This window comes from Apis cerana, linkage group LG12 (assembly GCF_029169275.1).
Source record: "Apis cerana isolate GH-2021 linkage group LG12, AcerK_1.0, whole genome shotgun sequence".
Taxonomy (NCBI): Eukaryota; Metazoa; Arthropoda; class Insecta; order Hymenoptera; family Apidae; genus Apis; species Apis cerana.
The window spans coordinates 8,103,750-8,121,272 of record NC_083863.1 but is presented as its reverse complement, the minus strand read 5'-3'; the positions used below and the strand labels follow the sequence as shown (position 1 = coordinate 8,121,272).

At 30.4% G+C, this 17,523-nt stretch overlaps 1 protein-coding gene and 1 long non-coding RNA gene across 10 annotated transcripts in view; one reads left to right on the top strand and one right to left on the bottom strand.

The window, feature by feature from the left end:
* The window catches only part of LOC107998922 (pre-piRNA 3'-exonuclease trimmer-like), an 82,772-nt gene extending 73,049 nt beyond the window's left edge, over positions 1 to 9,723 (top strand). The window contains exons 3-21 of one of the 9 annotated variants that reach the window (XR_009832180.1): positions 93 to 311; positions 383 to 617; positions 706 to 981; positions 1,071 to 1,275; positions 1,372 to 1,476; positions 1,562 to 1,669; positions 1,760 to 1,874; positions 1,953 to 2,052; positions 2,129 to 2,212; positions 2,283 to 2,371; positions 2,506 to 2,549; positions 2,713 to 2,824; positions 2,896 to 3,011; positions 3,089 to 3,139; positions 5,151 to 5,249; positions 5,542 to 5,881; positions 5,954 to 6,025; positions 6,227 to 7,448; positions 7,994 to 9,723. Coding sequence is in view for 1 of the 9 variants with exons in the window: in XM_017058469.3 (XP_016913958.1) it covers positions 181 to 311; positions 383 to 617; positions 706 to 981; positions 1,071 to 1,275; positions 1,372 to 1,476; positions 1,562 to 1,669; positions 1,760 to 1,874; positions 1,953 to 2,052; positions 2,129 to 2,212; positions 2,283 to 2,371; positions 5,151 to 5,249; positions 5,954 to 6,011 (1,605 nt within the window). In the remaining 8 variants the exon portion in view is untranslated. Of the gene's footprint in view, positions 1 to 92; positions 312 to 382; positions 618 to 705; positions 982 to 1,070; positions 1,276 to 1,371; positions 1,477 to 1,561; positions 1,670 to 1,759; positions 1,875 to 1,952; positions 2,053 to 2,128; positions 2,213 to 2,282; positions 2,825 to 2,895; positions 3,012 to 3,088; positions 3,140 to 5,150; positions 5,250 to 5,541; positions 5,882 to 5,953 lie in introns of all 9 variants that reach the window. The other 8 variants (XR_009832179.1, XR_009832182.1, XR_009832181.1 and 5 more) reach the window with 8 other exon arrangements.
* Positions 6,928 to 14,417, bottom strand: LOC133667063 (uncharacterized). Its single transcript, XR_009832184.1, has 2 exons — positions 11,004 to 14,417; positions 6,928 to 10,937 (listed from the first exon to the last, which is right to left on the bottom strand). It is a non-coding gene; the product is annotated as an uncharacterized LOC133667063 (long non-coding RNA).
* Positions 14,418 to 17,523: the final 3,106 nt, after the last annotated feature.

The window sequence follows — 17,523 nt, the reverse complement described above, 5'->3', positions numbered from 1 at the left end:
AAATTTTAAATTTTTATTTCATTTCATTGCGAAATTAATTTTTTCAATTTTTTGATAAAAGTTAATACTGTAGTTCTCATTGGATATTCTAGGTTATATTCACATTGTACATTCATACGTATATTACGGTACATATAAGAGGAAAGTTCCAGTGTAAATAAATATATAAAATTTGATAATATGAATGAAGTTTTAAAAAAGAATTTTAAAACTTTGTATCCAAAGTTGGAAATCGCTGTAAACAATGCAACTTTTATTGCCATCGATGCTGAATTTACTGGTTTATATTCAGAAGAGAAATTGAAACATAGGTTAGGTTTGTTTAAAAATTAAAAATCAACTTCAATTGTACTTTTTCTCACTTATATCTTTTTTATTTCAGCTTTTTTGATACATTCAATGATCGTTATAAATTATTAAAGAAAAATATTCAGCAATTTATGATAATACAATTTGGCATTGCAACTTTCCGTCATGTTCCTTATGAAAATACCTATGAAGTAGATTGTTTTAATTTTTATTTGTTTCCAAAATCTATACCATTAAAAAATAGACACTTAATATGGCAAGTGGCAGCATTAGAGTTCCTTTGTAAACATAATTTTGAATTTAATAAAGTATGTTGTTTAAGTAAAATTGTGTTGTAAAACATATTTGTGTTTATTCGTACAAATTATTTGCTTAGTTCTAATATGTATCTTATAGTTTTTAAATGAAGGTATTTCATTCTTGGATGAGACAGATGAAAAGTTATTACAGAGTTATATAAAAGAAGATAGTTTAGCATATAATTTAAATCATTTAACATATGAAGAAGAAAATGAGTTCATAGACTATAAAACTAAAATTTCTGAATGGATTGCTAATAAGAATGAAGAAACATTAAAGGTGGAAACTTCTAATCCTATATTACAATATTTGATACATAAAGACATAAGGCACAATTATAAAAGTACATGGAGTATATCAGATGATAAATCAGTATGTATTTTATTATTTTATTATTTATTTATATTTTGATATAAATAAGTATATGTATAAAATATTCTACGGAGTTGTTTCCTTTTTAGGTAAATATCATAAAAATATCACCTAACATGCATAAACTTTTAAGAAAAAATGATAAAGAAAGTTTGGAGAAAGAATTATTAGATTATTACATAGGATTTTCTAAAGTATTTAAACTCTTGGCCTCTTCTAAAAAAATAATAGTAGGACATAATATACTTTTAGATTTAATGTTTATGCATCAACAATTTTATAAACCACTGCCAAGTATTAAATATTCCATATAATATTTAATAAAATATTTTATTGTTTTTTTTTACAATATTTAATAAATTATATAATTTAAATTTGTATATTTTTTAGATTCATATAATGAATTCAAAAACAATATACATGAATTATTTCCACAAATATATGATACAAAATTTTTAAGTTACGAAGTACGAAAATTATTTAGCAAGGAAGAAGGTAAAAAGCAATGATAAAAAGAAAAAAAAATTATAAATAAATGATATAAAAGTTGTATAAACATATGAACATGTTTTTCTTTAAGTGAGTTGGAAAATAAGTTCATTGAGTACTTTATACGAATATTTTACAACTAAAGGAAAATTATTAACCTTGAATTCACCAAAGATTGCAATTAATGAAGAATCTTCAAGTAAATTATTTCTATGATGATTTATTAAAATTTATTATATAATTTTTTATATAATTTTATATTCTCAATTCAAATTTTATTATATTATAGAGTCAGATATTATCCTAGATGAAAAAAAGTATCATACAGCTGGATGGGATGCTTACTTTGCTGGATATATATATATAAAAATGGCACACATATTTTGTGTAAATAAATTTGGAACGTATGGTCGATATTTATATAATATTTATATTATAATAATATTGTATTTATTGATCTTGAATAATATTTTTATTTTTAGAGGTTTGGAAGAAAGAAGAGTAACGCATGCTGAACTAATAAGCAGCATAAAAAACTTTGTAAATTGTATAAATATAACAAGAGGCAATGAAATGTATATGGTGAGAAGATATATATTTCTTTCGATAACTAAGATATATAAAATAATAATTTTAATTATTGTAATGTATATTTTAGAAATTTGATGGTCCAGATCCAATGTTATCAAGACCAGAATGGCTTCATGTGAAGTTAAAATCACCATCTGTAGATATTAAACAGGTATATTCAAATATAAAATTGCATTTAATAACATCATTAGAAATATCTAAATACTAATATTTTCCTCCAGTTGATGGAGAAATTTTCATCTTTTGGCCAAGTGGATGTGATGCCTTTTGCTCAAAGACGTGTTTTGGTAGCTGTAGCAAACCATAAAAGGTTAGAACAATTGTTATTTACTTTTATTTTTTTTTATCGTTACATAAAATAAAAATATTTTACTGAAAATATATACAAGACGATTGGTTTGAATTAATCTAAAAAATGATAAAATACTTCTATCATTCTTCAAGGAGCGACAAACTACCTTTCGATGCAATTGAAAGGCCACAATAATGTACGTATTTAAATACTTTTAGGCAATCAGCTCATTTAACATGAAATAAATTTAAACTTCGTTGTCGTCCAGCATAAATATCTTCATGGCTGGCCGTCAAACTGACACAAGACATGCTTGCAGAAACTCGTATTTTACGTTTTGTACTTACATCATAATTCAGGTTATCAAAACAATGAGGTGAGATTAAAGGAAAAGTGCAAATACGACCAATCCATGTAAACGTGTCGCGATTTCTATAAATATCAAATGTAGAGAAAGGACAGGTGTTTCAGGTATCTTTTATATTTTACCTTACGCATCAGGCAAATATAATTAGGTATTAAATACGCAGTTGGTATTTTAGTATGAAGCTGCTTCAAAGTAAGGTGCCGGAACAATTTTGGATCTTATCCAAGGGCAACCGCGTATACTCATCATTGCACTTACAAAGTGATATCGATGCACGTGATTTTATATGACGTAACCGCATTTTCGTTTTGCCAAAATTTATCCTAGTTAATACATTCTTGATATTTTAATCGCGTATTGTTTCGTAGGATTTTGAATGCATAAGTCAAATGTGATTCGCTTCGATGGAAAACCAACAGGTAAAAAGATTTCAAATTCACTTTAAAGTTCAGATATATAAACGAAAGCATAGAATCTTTTATGCTTTTAAAACGTAACAAGACCGATATAGCATTACCGAGAAAGAGATTAATTATAATCGTGCGTCTTGTCAGTTGAGCATCACCAGGAAAACTATAAATATCAGCGGAATAGGTGAACGACCTAAGAACCCTTCAACGTCTAGCAGATCTCTCAGTATAAATCTCTAGATGTTCATATATGAATTATAATATAACTCACACATATATATATATATATTATATTTTTAACGAAAATAATATTAATTTTTAATTTCTTGAATTTTAGGATCTCAAGTTTTAGAAAATACTCATGTAAGGATTTAAACAAGATCATTAAAGTCTTTTAAGAATTTTTTTATAGTATTTTTTTATATTTTAGATTTATCTAAAATATTTAAAATTATACTATTAAAGTAATTTAAATAATGTTATTAAAGAAAATTATTACGAAGTATTTAATTTATTACTCCACTTAGAATTCTAAGAATTGAACACTCCATAATTCATTATACGCATAAAATAACAATTATACTCACTTTTTCATAACACTATAAATCACTCGATCTTTGACGTAAGTAGAATATAGTGCGTGACAAGTAGTCAATAACACAACGTGGTCAATGAATCTTATTTTACGCGACTATCGACACGTTCGGACGGCAACAACTCTTACGGTTTATTTCTTCAATCGGATCGAATGAACGATCGATCGAATTTTCTTTATCCAGACAGCTTAAAATCACAAACGAGCTCAAGCATCGATATCAAATACATTAGAATCCTTTTCGTTTACTTTCTATTTGCCAAGCTATCGAAACAATAACTTCTTATACGTGTAAATGAGCATCACTGCTGGAAAATTACTGCAAATTACTCCCTACCGTTTCAAATCGTAAATTTTGATTCGCGTCCTAACGTTTATTGTTCCACCTACCACTTAATAGCGATTTCCTATAGAATTCGTTTTAACGTATCTGAAATTGGATCACTTAATTATCTTATATCTAAATACATTTAAATTTATAAAAATAGGAATATAAATATTTAAAATTTTACTAAGAATTTTAATTATATAATAATATAATACTTCATCTTTTTCATGTATAAAAATATATAACCGAAAACTAAATTAAAAATTTTTAAGACTTTGAGAAAATATGATTTTATTTATTTTTCAAAATTAAAACAAATATTTTATTGTACAAATAAAATATTAACCAAGTATTGTTTTGAAAAAAAAAAAACGCTAATGAAAAGAATAATTGGTGGAACGATAATTTGGATCGAGAAATTTTACAACCTCCTAAAATCATGGATTAGAGACAGCGAATCAGCTAATTTCATCACATTCGAATTAGATCGAAATGAATTATCATTCTCCTCTATCAAATATGCATTTTCTTTCGATGCGTTGAAGCGTTCAGCACAATTCACCACGCGTTCATATATCACAATGCGTCAGAAAATCTGACGCTGGCATTGTTCCAAGGGTTTCCACGTGTCCACGTGTGTATCGTTTTTACTGTACAACTTTTGTATCGGGTTCGCGCGTATCAAATTATTCGAGTTAAACGATCTGGGAGATCGTCGTTGAATAAATTTCGACGTGTACAATTCTCGATGATCGTGTGAAGCTTTTGCTCTAATTTTATGGGGAAAAAATTGATTTAAGGGATTGATTTATTTTCGTAGAATGAATTATCATTTATAAAATTTTTTTATCCATTAAAGCGTTGTCCATTAAACTCAGGTTTATAAAATAATTATTGTAAATAAGGGAAAATAAAATCGGGTAAATATTTATTTAATTTTATTATTATTATTATTAATAAAATTGTATCTCGAGCATGCTGTATAACGTAGTTACCGATGAGTGCAGGTTGCTCAATGTAATCGATACGAAATTATTTTTACCCATGTATTATTAATCGTATTATAAATCGTGGTCGCTTGGAAAATTCTGTTGCAGCGCGTTACACATATTGCGGCATTTCAATAGCAGCGAGGAATTTCAGGTGGCACGGTATAGTCGCATAAGGCACGCGACACCCATCACCATCTGTTTGTGGTACGTTGAAAATATTTTTCACATCTTATAATTAATTCATCAGAAGGTCAAGGTTTGATAGAATTTTTTCATCAACGTGCTTTTTTTTCAATGAATTTATGACGGAAGAAAATTCAAAAGTATATTTAACACGTATGTTTCGTTATAAATATATACATTAATTTGAATTTATAACGAAGAAGAAAATTTTAAAATATATCAAAGGAGAATACATATGAAATCCATGGATCTATCTTTTAACAAAGATCTGTTAACGATCGTCGTTGACTGGATCGTTTCTGTCCATTTTCAGAATTCGCGGAGGACCGTGATCGAAATTCGGTCTCGAGCCCCAAATTCGATCATCGTGTTTCAGTTTGAACGAGGTCCGAATCCGCGTTACGTCAAACAAATTAATGATTCTTCCACGGTCCTCCTCGTGGCGGCAGACTCTCTAATTAGCACTAAGATTGCCGTAGACGCACAAGTGACGATCGCGATGCCAATTGTTGCCACCTTAGCCAATCCTATAAAATCGTCGGATTCTTTGTTGCTCACCTTCGATGCTTGTTAAGACGATTTCGAAACGTGGATTGCGTAATTGATCATCGATTGCATACTAAATGGTTTTCCATTTATTAAAATTGCAACCTGTTGGTGAATTAAATTGTAGAAATAAGTTGTTACTTAAATTTTATATCGCTGATTATTCGTTTTAATTGCAGGAGCGGAGTCATCTTGTCCGGAAGCTTATTTGCCTGGATGTTGAAAAAATGTTTTTAAAAACCTACTTGAATGTGAATATTTACGTGAATGCATTATGATTGAATAATAATCGTGTAAATAATAATAGTTATTAACTATTTATTTATCGATTAATAGTTGTAAGAAAATAATATTTTATAATATTGTATTGCTAATGGAATCACAGATAAATAGTTAATTCGACCTAGATAGTTTTATTGAGTTCGTTGAACCGTTATGGTTTTTCTTACAAGGAGAGCGAAAAACGAGGAGAAGAAAATGAAAAATGAGAGAGAAGCAAGAAAGTACGGTTCAACTTCCGTCCGACTATTCAGCCCAGGAAGAATATCTCCGTCTTTGTCTTCCTTTCTTATGCTCGTTCGCGAACACCGGCCGCAGAATCTATTTAAATATTAGATTGAAATCGCGAGTGGAATCTTTGCGTGAGCTGTTATTATTATTTCTCGTTCTGGTTTGTCGACGTTCCGGGCCAGAGCTCGTTTTCGTCAAGGAATCTATCCACCGTTGTGCCAAACCTGTGTGTTTGAGTTTTTCAAACTCGTGAAAAATCCAAATAATTCTCTCCAACTATCCATCGATCGACACGCATCTTTTGCATCTATTATATCTTCTATCTTATATTTTGTTTTATTTATTATACCTAAGTATATAGTTTTGACTTTTATCAAAGTACATGTTTTACGTTACGTCTTCTACAAATAATTTTCCACGTAATAAAAATTCATAAGATTCTTAGAAGATTGAAAATTTATATTCAAATAATTATGTACAATAACGTATTAAACAAAACAAGGAACAAGTAATAGTACGTGACAGATTGTATCATAAATTTCTTAGCAGAAATCTTGGCAGAAATGTTAGAACAGTCGCGCTCAAAAACGATTCAAATAATATTTTTCATTGTGAACAATTGTTAAAAATATGATAAACATTGTAAAATCTTCAAGAAAATATTCCTTTATTAATCATGTCACCGTTGATGGATTCAATAAATATAAAACGATTTCAAATTCCTATTCCTAGGAGAAGAGGCATGATATTCTTCTCGTCACGTTTTAGTTGCAGTTACTCGCGCGGATCACTTTGTGCTACTTTGTACTTATCACAGAATCCTGATGGCCGAGGAAGAGACCAAGTGCTTCTCGATATTTCAAAAGTTTTCTCTGGCCAGCACCCAAGGCTAAAACACTCGAAATAACGCAGTAGCAATTCGTGTAGGCGTACTGCGGGACGGTCAGCCTGGTCACACTGGTATCCGGTGGCAGGTGGAGCAGCTCTCGAGGTGGATCTCATTCTGTGTCTCTCTGGATCCGGATTCAACGATAAATGTAAAGGTCGCGAGCGCCAGGAACGAGGTCTATGGAACTAGGTTAACTAAATTCACTATTTTCTCTTCTTATTGAACATCGATATCACGAACCGTATGAAGCCTATAATTTCTTTAGGATTCTCTTGGTAATTGCTGTTAATTATCTTCTTTTATTGTAGGCTATATTTGTTTTATTAGAATTTGTTGGAAATCAAGATTAATTAATCTTCTCACTATTTAAATTATATTTTATAATATAATTTATTATATTGAATATAATTTTTATTCTATTTTATTCCAAATCAATTATTTTTTTGAAATTATATTTTCAAACTTAAAGAGATAAAGAGCGAAGAAAGATGGTTTGATTGGTTATCACTAATTTTGCAGATATTATATTATAATATGAATATTCTAGCTCATATATTTCTAGATAAAGATAAATACAATCTTCTTACTTTTCTTAAGTGAAGATTGAAAGAAGAGAAATTGCTAACTTGTACAACAATTAAATATTTCAATAAATTATTTCATTGAAATCTTGACACTCTTTTTTTCATAGAAATATTCTTCAACTTAAGATATTTAGATTCAGTCATGCTCACCTAAAATAAACCATCATCTGTTCTGAATCTTCTACCATTTCCATATGTATTTCCAAATTAAAATTCCCCATTTTCTTATTTCACAGAATAATTAATGAATGAATAAAATTTCAAAAGAAAAAAATTGGTTGGTAACGAGAACTACTTTATTCCCCGTACAAAAAAACGAAAAATGAAAAATGATATCACGTGGCCACCCAAAAATACTACGAGAGGTGACTCGATCCAATCGCCTTCACCTATCGGTCCGGCCAGGACAAGAGGCGGCTTGGTCGGGTTGTACTGCCAGCAAAAAGAAGAGACGATTGAAAATACCCATGTTCTCTGGTCTCTCACGTGTTTCGAAATCCGTGCACCCGAGAAATCGTAGTATTCTACCGAGAAGCAACGGTGTGGGGCAGCCTGTGCGCGATTTCGCTTTGGCATCGGCCAAGCACCTGTCGCACGCATCGCCACAGTGGAAAATAGAAAATCGTTTTCGAAAAAGGCACGCGCATGCGCCGACGTAACGCGATTACGTGGGTGCGCCGAGATTAATTGCTCGCGCCAATTACCGAAATAATGGTAAACGGTCCCTTGCAACCATGCATAATTAAATCAGAATTTCGAAACGAGAACAGATTGTTAAATAAGGTGATGAAAATTTAATCGTTTCGTTCTTCGATGTGAATAATGAATAATGTGGATTCTTGTTACTTGTTTGGAGAATGGAGAATTACAGGAAAATTGTTTTTTTTTTTATTTATTTCAAATTTTATATACTAAACTTTATAAAATATAATATAATTCAAATTAATTTAGATTATATGTATTTTAGATTACAAAAATGAGGAATATATAAAGTTAATTAAGAATATGAACATTTTTATACGAAAGTGAGGTTAGAAATATGAAAATTTTCTGTGATGTCGGTAATGTAAAAATAAATTTAAAAAGTGTCAAACTTTTTTCTCATTATGTCCAAGATTTCAATTATCAATCAGTAATATGAAAATTAGAAGAAACATGATGAGAGAAAATTGAAGAAATATGAGAGAAAATTTTGTTTTTAAAGTAATTGTGGCAAGAAATGGATAGCAGATTGAAGAATTACTTCTGAAGAGGTACTTCTGGAAGTACAAAAATCGTCTTTCTCCGGAGGGACACCACCAGAGGTCCCAGCAGCTTTTCGTTCGAAAGCTCTCTAGTACTATTTTTGTCCATAAGCTGAATAGCGGAAATAGCCTAGCCTAGCCCCTGGCCTAGAGCGTAGGCTTGACCGGCCATAATAGCGTCTCTTTCAAGGATATATATCATGACATCACGATTTCTTTCGAGACGTCAGTATCTATTAAGATGACGTTTCTTCTTGAATTATCAATTTATACGTGTTAATTAAATATAAATAATATAAAAGTTTTCTTTCGAAATATGCATGAAACAATTTTCTAATGTATTTATGTTTTATCTTAGTTTTACATCGTATTAATATTTTTAATTTTTGTTTTATTAAAAATATATATTATATTAAATATTTTCATGCAAGTTACATATCTTAGGATAGCAGACGTTACGTCTTCTCTGATCATTGAAAGCACACAAAAATAATCCAACGTTTTACAAGAAGCACGGAATTATAAATACTCCTGAGCACATTCGTCTTGCTGAAATGGGTTTTTGCTTCGTTCGAATAGTCAATGAACGTTCCTATTTAAAAGGATATCTTATATCTATTTATTTTTTTTAATGGAATTTTTATAAGAATTACTAATTCTTCTCTAACTTATATTGTAATTTATATTTAATAAAGAAAATTTTTTGTTATTTCAGAATTAAATGCTGTAATAATTTAATTCAGTCATCTTCTGGTGCCATTCGTTCTCTGAAAAATGAAACCATTTTCCTGAACACACCTGTCCAGTTCCTAATGTCAATATCTATTATAACGGATGACGTAAAATGAGATTGTCACTTCAAAGGTAAGTAACAGGAATATTAAGACAATTCTCATTTAGAAATTCGTTTCATTTAATCTTTTTTTAAATTAGAAATTGCGCGTTGACACATTCGAATTCACTCGGATATTTATAATAAATGTTTTATACCACATTTATAGTATTGTTAACTATTTATAAACACTTTCATAATATTTTATAAATAGTTTGTTTCTTGATAAAAATAGTTCAATAAATTATACAATTTGTAGAGCTCATTTTGTGAAACTAACTAAAAATTATAAAACGGAATAGAAACAAAATTTAATTTAATATTTTATATAAATAATATTTTTCCTTCTCTTTCTCATATTAAAGTAAAAAATATTGAAGCAAATTCTTAATAATAGCATTATTTTATAATAAATTATTGCAATAAGTTATATTTGTCGGTTAATAATATGGTACACTTTAAAATGAATATTCTTCCCAGAAAATTGCTGATAACTTAAAACATCTTGATAGTTTATATTAATAACAGTAATTATTTTACATGTCTCGTAAAATTTGCACATAAACACATCATAGTTAACTAACGTGTCATTCGACAAGTTATATCGGAGTTAAGTGCACGTGTACCTGATATACTATGACCTTCTTGCGAACTTTGTGTCACATTTTCAACTTGATTTTACCTTGTATAAACTCTAAAATTAAGCTTTTCGCCTCTAAGTTTCTGAAGATTTAAAAACAATATTCTTCGAAATATTTACTCATTTGCGATAATTTTAAAATATTCAATTTCTCAACTTTCAAGTTCTCGAATAAAAAAAAAAATGTTTCAAAGTTTGAAATCTCTACATTTAAATTTTAAATTTAAAAAATGATATTCTCCAGGGAAACACCGTGAAGTTATCGACGCTGTGACAACGATGACAGTGTCGCAGCAGTTGGTGCGTACGCTTGATAATCCGCACCCTTGACGCCGGCAATCCCGTCCACGTTGCTCGCCAAGTCCGACCTCGGCGTATCCTTGCGACTATTTTCGCTTGTAACACGTTCCGACATGATAGATGAGAGTTTTCTGCGTTTCCTCCACGTCTCCGTTGCTCGAAACCTGCCAAACATTCCCGTTCAACCTAGTGGCACGGAACGTCGAATAATTTAGGACCGCGGACAATACCTGTCGTTTCTGCTACCATTTCGTCCTCCGATCGTCTTGTGCAGCTCCCTCTCACCCTATCCTCGCCAACGTTTGCCAGCCCTCATTTTTGCGACGTTCGAATTTTGTGTATACTTTATTCGATAATATTATTTTGAGACGAATGATATATTGATAAGAATATTGATATTTAAATAATTTAATTGTAATTTAATAATTTAAACCTTTGCCTTACGAGAAATGTTGGATCAATATTTAATTTTATTCAAAATTTATATATATGAAACAAGGAAAAATATTTAGAATTGTCGATATTGTTTTTTAGAGTACAATAGAATTTGTGATAAATAATTTTTCAAATTATTTGTCGTCGTTATAAGGGTTAATAGGGAGCTGGATTGCTATTGAATACTAAAATTACTTTATACTTTATTGAACTTCATTTAAAAAAAAAAAAATTACTATTTAAAGAGTTAATAAGAGAGTGAAAATAATAGATAGGGTTAAACGTAGGATGTGGATATTCAAGGCGACCACGTGTTTGATCGTAGACAGATTTCTTACTCGATATAAAAATAGAGTTATGCTTTCATTGAGTCGCACGTGTAATGAAAGAAAGAGATCACCTTCTTTTCTCTTTTATTCTCTTTAGAAAAGAAAAATTTTATTTTATTATTGTTGTTCTCTTTTTTTTTTAATTAATTAATTAGTATTAAAAAAATATGATTTATAAATGATATCAGGATTTTTAAACAATTAAATTAGGAAGGAAGGAATAATTTCCGTAATTAATGAAAAATTATTTTGTTGAAGATTTAAATTTAATCTGCAAATATCTCTGTTTAAACGAATTCGAATACTGTTCTTCTAAACGTAATCTCTGATTCTTCGCCAACAATAGTTACGTTAACTCAGTTCGTATCTTTTTTCTTTTTTCTGTTTTGCTTTTTTCCTGTTTCATATGTAGTTAATCATATGGAATTCGTCATATTGTCATAAACTGTCTTTCGTTTCCTTTTTTTTTTTTTGCTATTTGATGAAAGAGAATGAATTTCGTGATTTAAAATAAATTTGGTAAAAAATATATAGATGTACAAAATTTAAAAAAAATTAATTGTTAAACATATTTAAAAATCAGATTTTATAAGAAAATTAATAATTTTTTAATTATTTTTTTTAAAAGTATTTCTATATTCTTGATTTTTTTTTTTTAAGTATATTTTATTATTATCTTTTCATTTTTTTTTCATTCTATCTTTATTACTATCCTTTTAATATGCTTCTCTTTATATTTTGTTATAATATTCTTTTTTTCATACATTTTCCAATATTTCTTTTTCATACTCTTTAAAAATTAAAAAGTATTATATTATTATTTTTCTTAACAATATGAAAATAAGACTTCCTCATCATTTTCCTCCAAATAAATTACCCATGATAACCACCATGAACGTCCTTCAAACTATCCTATGTCAGAGCAAAAAAAAAGCAGACTGCTAACCCAGAACAGGGTCATACACAGGGTGAATAAAGTAACTTCATAACTTCACAATTTGTTTTTCAACAATATCAAGAAATACTTTAAATACAAAATAAATGTTTATACGATATATATACCATTATCCAATTTCACCTAACAAAACAATTTTTTTATACTTCAACAAGTTTATCTATAAAAATAAATTATCAAAATGATCAATTATATTTATCTACTACAAAATTCCAATTTCCATTTCAATATCTTTCTATCCTTAGAAGATTAAGTAAGATATTTAAATAAAATTTATTAAAATTATTTTATTCACCCTATATACATAAATTCTTCACGTTATTTATATTGAATTTTCCTTGAAAATCAATCCTACACTTCCAACTCTTTTCTCATCGCATCTTTTGCTCGATCTATCTCTCTCGAGGATTAAAATGATTCTAATATGTATATAATATGTCGCGACTCAGAACCAGACATCTGATGCAAAACATTCACGACCACTTTCATGATGTCGTCAGTCAGTATCGACGTATAAACAATCGCGTGCCATTTATTTATAAGTATACGCACGTGTCGTCGTGGATCGAATTAAAGCGAACGTACGATAGTATAAGTTTTTCTGGCAAATGATCTGTCCACGAGGATGCTAACGAAAATTGCAAAATTAAATTTCTGGCAACGATTCGTATCTCGAGATCCCACGAAAAATTGATTTCGGGTTCTTCAGTGGAGTTTTAATTTTAAGGCGTTTTGCAAAATTTGAAAATTTAAAATTTAAAAGAAAATTTACAAATTTGAAATGTTAGAAAAAATCACTGAATTTGGATTCAATTTAATTAGAGATAATTAAATCGATAAAAATCGATAAACTTGTATTTCTACATGTGGAGAATATTTTAATTAGATATTTAGACTTATTGTTGTTATTGTTAATATTAAATATTGAGATTTTTTTTGAGACACTTTTGTTAATATCAACGAAAAAAATAGCTTCAATAAATTATAAGTTATATCCTCAGGGAAATAAGGCGCTGTGTTCGTACATGGTTTACTTAGAATAAAATATTGTCACAACATGGACGATCGATTCATATTTCTGAAAATAATGCAGCCTCCAAAGAAAATATTACGTAGCTTAGAAACACGAGTATGAGACATCTTCGAACGATAATTTTCGAATTTCAAGGATACAAATTAGACGTACCAAAATTAGATCCGAATCAACACTTGTATGAAAATCTTCCAAATTCTTCACATATATTCCCTCTTAAAACAGGTGAAAAAATTTCCAATCAAACCGATATAATATTATCTTCATTTTACACAAAAAATTAATCAATCGACAAACACTTAAAAAAAGAAAAATCATACTCTAATTCAGAATATTCAATTCGCCTGAAAATATATACTATAATATTTCTCTACTTCTATAATATCTACAAATTAAAATTCTATCCTTTAAATAAGAAATAACACGATTGAAATGATTTCAGAAATCCCTGAAGACATCCCTGGTCGCGTCACAACAAGATTAACCACGCAAGAAGATGGTCGCTACTCCAACGACAATAGACGTCATCGAAAGAAGAATCGTGGTGACAGCCGCTATTATACTGTTAACGATCTTGTAGTACGTTGGTCGTGGATGCCAACTATCGGCACTCCTCGTCCATATGTACAGATGTCGGACTATATTTGGGACGTTGAGCTGCGATTACTTCACTGGCCCAGTTGGCCGTTGATCGGACCCCGTAACGTATTTTTAGTTTAGGTCGTGAGCACCTCTAACGCGGACCGGTGATGATGATCCTCACCGCGCTCGAAAATTCACTCTCTTCACTTTTTCGCCTCGTACACACGAAGACAGGTAATGAACGCAGCGGCGATTCTACGCCTCGGGCCAGGCCTCACTGCCGCGTGTATTATTAGATTCTCAATGTTACTCGTACAAGATTTTACATAAGCGGCACCGATATTTCACCGTGTTAACCCTGAAATGAAACGAGTAGGGAGGGATAAGAGGGGAAGAACCGCGCCCAAATGTTGCCACGAGCCGATCGAGCTTCGATTCGTGGCTGTCATCGCTGACAGACGCGATGACGGCGGCGACGATGCTCGGCGACTTCCGGTCGGAAAGAATGCGTGATGCAACGATACGAGCCAAAGACCCGTTGTTGATTTCTCGAGTGCATGCGTGCGTATCGTTGCATCGTGCGTTCGTTACATATGTTATGTATTAAGGGAAGATTATGGGGGAAATTTATGGTTTTTAGAAATGAGATTGCATTATTTTCTTTACTTAAAATGTTGTATTTGAAGTTTATAGAAGTCTTCTTTGATTTTTGAATGCGCATGATTGAAATGTGTATTTATTCGAATAACAGAAAAATATTTGGAGAGAAAGCTATAATGGAAGATTGTAGATTTCGGAAAGAAGATTATTCTTTTAATCTTGAAAAAAATTAAAAAGTTATATGTGGAAATCTTTTGGAAATCTAGGAAATCAGGACATTGGAAAAAAAATAAGAGAACGAGAACGTTATACGAGATGTAGAGAAAAGTATTGTGTTGAAAGTGAAATTATGATAATGGTTATCACATTTGGGATCTGGTAAAGTAGTTAAAGGTTAACTATAAAATTAGATTTTGTACTTGTTCCAATATTACGAGTAGATTGATTTACGATCTCCTTAATTTCTTATTAAGGCTCTGAAATATTTTGATTAAAGAATAAGATTTATCTTTAAAATATAGAATAGAACTTAACTTATCTTTAAACTGGATATTAGATACACGAAAAATTTCTGCTAGTGATTTATTTTTTCAAAGAAAATAAATTTTTTCCATCCATCTCTTTTAATCTGGATATTCGTCCACCATTTTCTTTCTCTGTTTCTTTTCTTCTTTCGAGTATGGGATTTGAACAAGTATTTAGATTTACTGATCTGATAGATTTTGGTGGTTGTTAGGTTGGTTCTTTATTATGATTCAACGTCGTTGAAAACGGGAAGATGATGTCGTTGAATGAATACGTTGATGGATATACGTGTTACACGTTTTCGAAATTGATGGTTGAGTCTGAGAATGAATAGGAAATTATTGGTTCAGAATCATTTATAGATCTAAAAACGAATGATAGTATTAACGACAAAAATTATATCATACAACAACATGCTTCTAAAAATGAAAATTCAATTTCTATAATATTTTCTGGAATAAATATATTCGAACAGACATTTTAGTCTGCTACATTAAATAACACAAGGATAGACAAGTGTCTGCTACATTAGATAAGACAAGCTCGTGTTGCAAAATAGCAACAGCTTCTAAGAGTTAGATTCCATTCATTAATTTCTCACCACTGAATATCTCTAACGATATTATCCAAAATAAATATATTTTAATAGACAATGCACATATTTATTGTATTAGATAACAGAAGAATATCTATAATATTTCAAATATAACATATTTAATATTTAATGTAACTTATTTTGCAAAAATTATGCTTTTGAAAATTAAGTTTCATAACATCTCATTACTGAATATCATCACTTAAGACAAATTCAAATAGATAATACGATGATTATCTCATAACTTATAACCATTTCTTCGCTTCCTCGTTAAAAAGTGAACGCACCCAGGCTTTTTGGCCGCATATTTTTAGTCAACCGGCGCAGGATAACACGAAATTAGAACAGGCGGCCTTTGTACAAGCCGCGTCATTAGTTGTTTGCGAAGAGCACGCGTGTGTTACGCCCGATCCACTCTGTGTCCCTGGCGGGCATTATTGTTGCCAGAATCCAGAATAGACGTATCTCGCGCTCTGCCCCCCCCGTAACCCCTATCTATCATCCCGAATCTCAACTTTGATCCTCCCCGATGGCTCGCTTGTATAAATCTTCTCGAGCTGTGTGCCTTGGATTCGACGTGATTTGTTGATTGTACCTTGAACTCTGGACCTGTGGCTAGTCCTTGAAACATAAGACGATTCTTACTATGTATCCTGATGATTCAGGGAATTTCCTTTCTTTTCTTCAATTTTTTCTTTTATTTGTTGTTTTAGGAAAAGGTATAATTGATGATAATTTGGAATGATGATTTGATAGTATTCAATATGGATATTGGAATTGTAATAATAATAGAATTGTAATTGATAAAAATTTGATTTGAACTAATTGGATTGGAAGATTTTCATTGCCAATAATAAAATCTATTGATTATAATTCAAAATTATTAATTGTCAAGTTAACCAAAGTGTCCAGATATAAATAATCACAAGTATCGCATTTACTATTGATATCTATAATTAAATTCTATTCTTCTCTTGAATACTATTAACACATTGCGAAACGTTCAATGGATCATTGATAGTATAAATGACAATAAATTCCATTGTGCAAACAAAGATACCCTATATATTATATCGTTGGAATAAACTACAATAGGATCGTGAGGATCGTGTACAAATTTTCACTCGAATTTAAAGTTCTGCCAATTCGTTTGTTTTTCTTCAGTCTGAAACCATGTCAAATACACTCCACGCTTTATTGCGGATACCGTTTCAACATTCTCTCTAATAGAAATAATCATCGTTTCTTCTTATCGTTCAAAGATTCAGGCCGGGACAAATCCTATGGATCATTCGATGCCTGACATCCGGTGTCATCGTGGATGTTTAGCACGTCATTTATAAAAACGTTCATAAATAAAATGGGATTCATCGGATCTCTAGGCGGATCAGCACGCTTCCAACACTCTATTTTCAGGACCTGCCTGGTGAAATTCACGTTAGACGTTGGTCTATCAAAATTTCCGCAACACGTGTTCCACTTAATAAAGGCTCGTTAGGAGGCAAAGTCCGATCGAGGCATTAAAATCGTAAACTTTGGATCTGCCTGGGATTAGGGTGTATTTCTCTTGGAAAATTGTGTTTGATTATTCAGTTGCCTTCGATAGAGAAACGAATTAATGCATCCGCTACGTAATGAAATAACTTGATCATCTTGAATATCTCATTTTTATTTAACCATATTTTAATTGTATTTT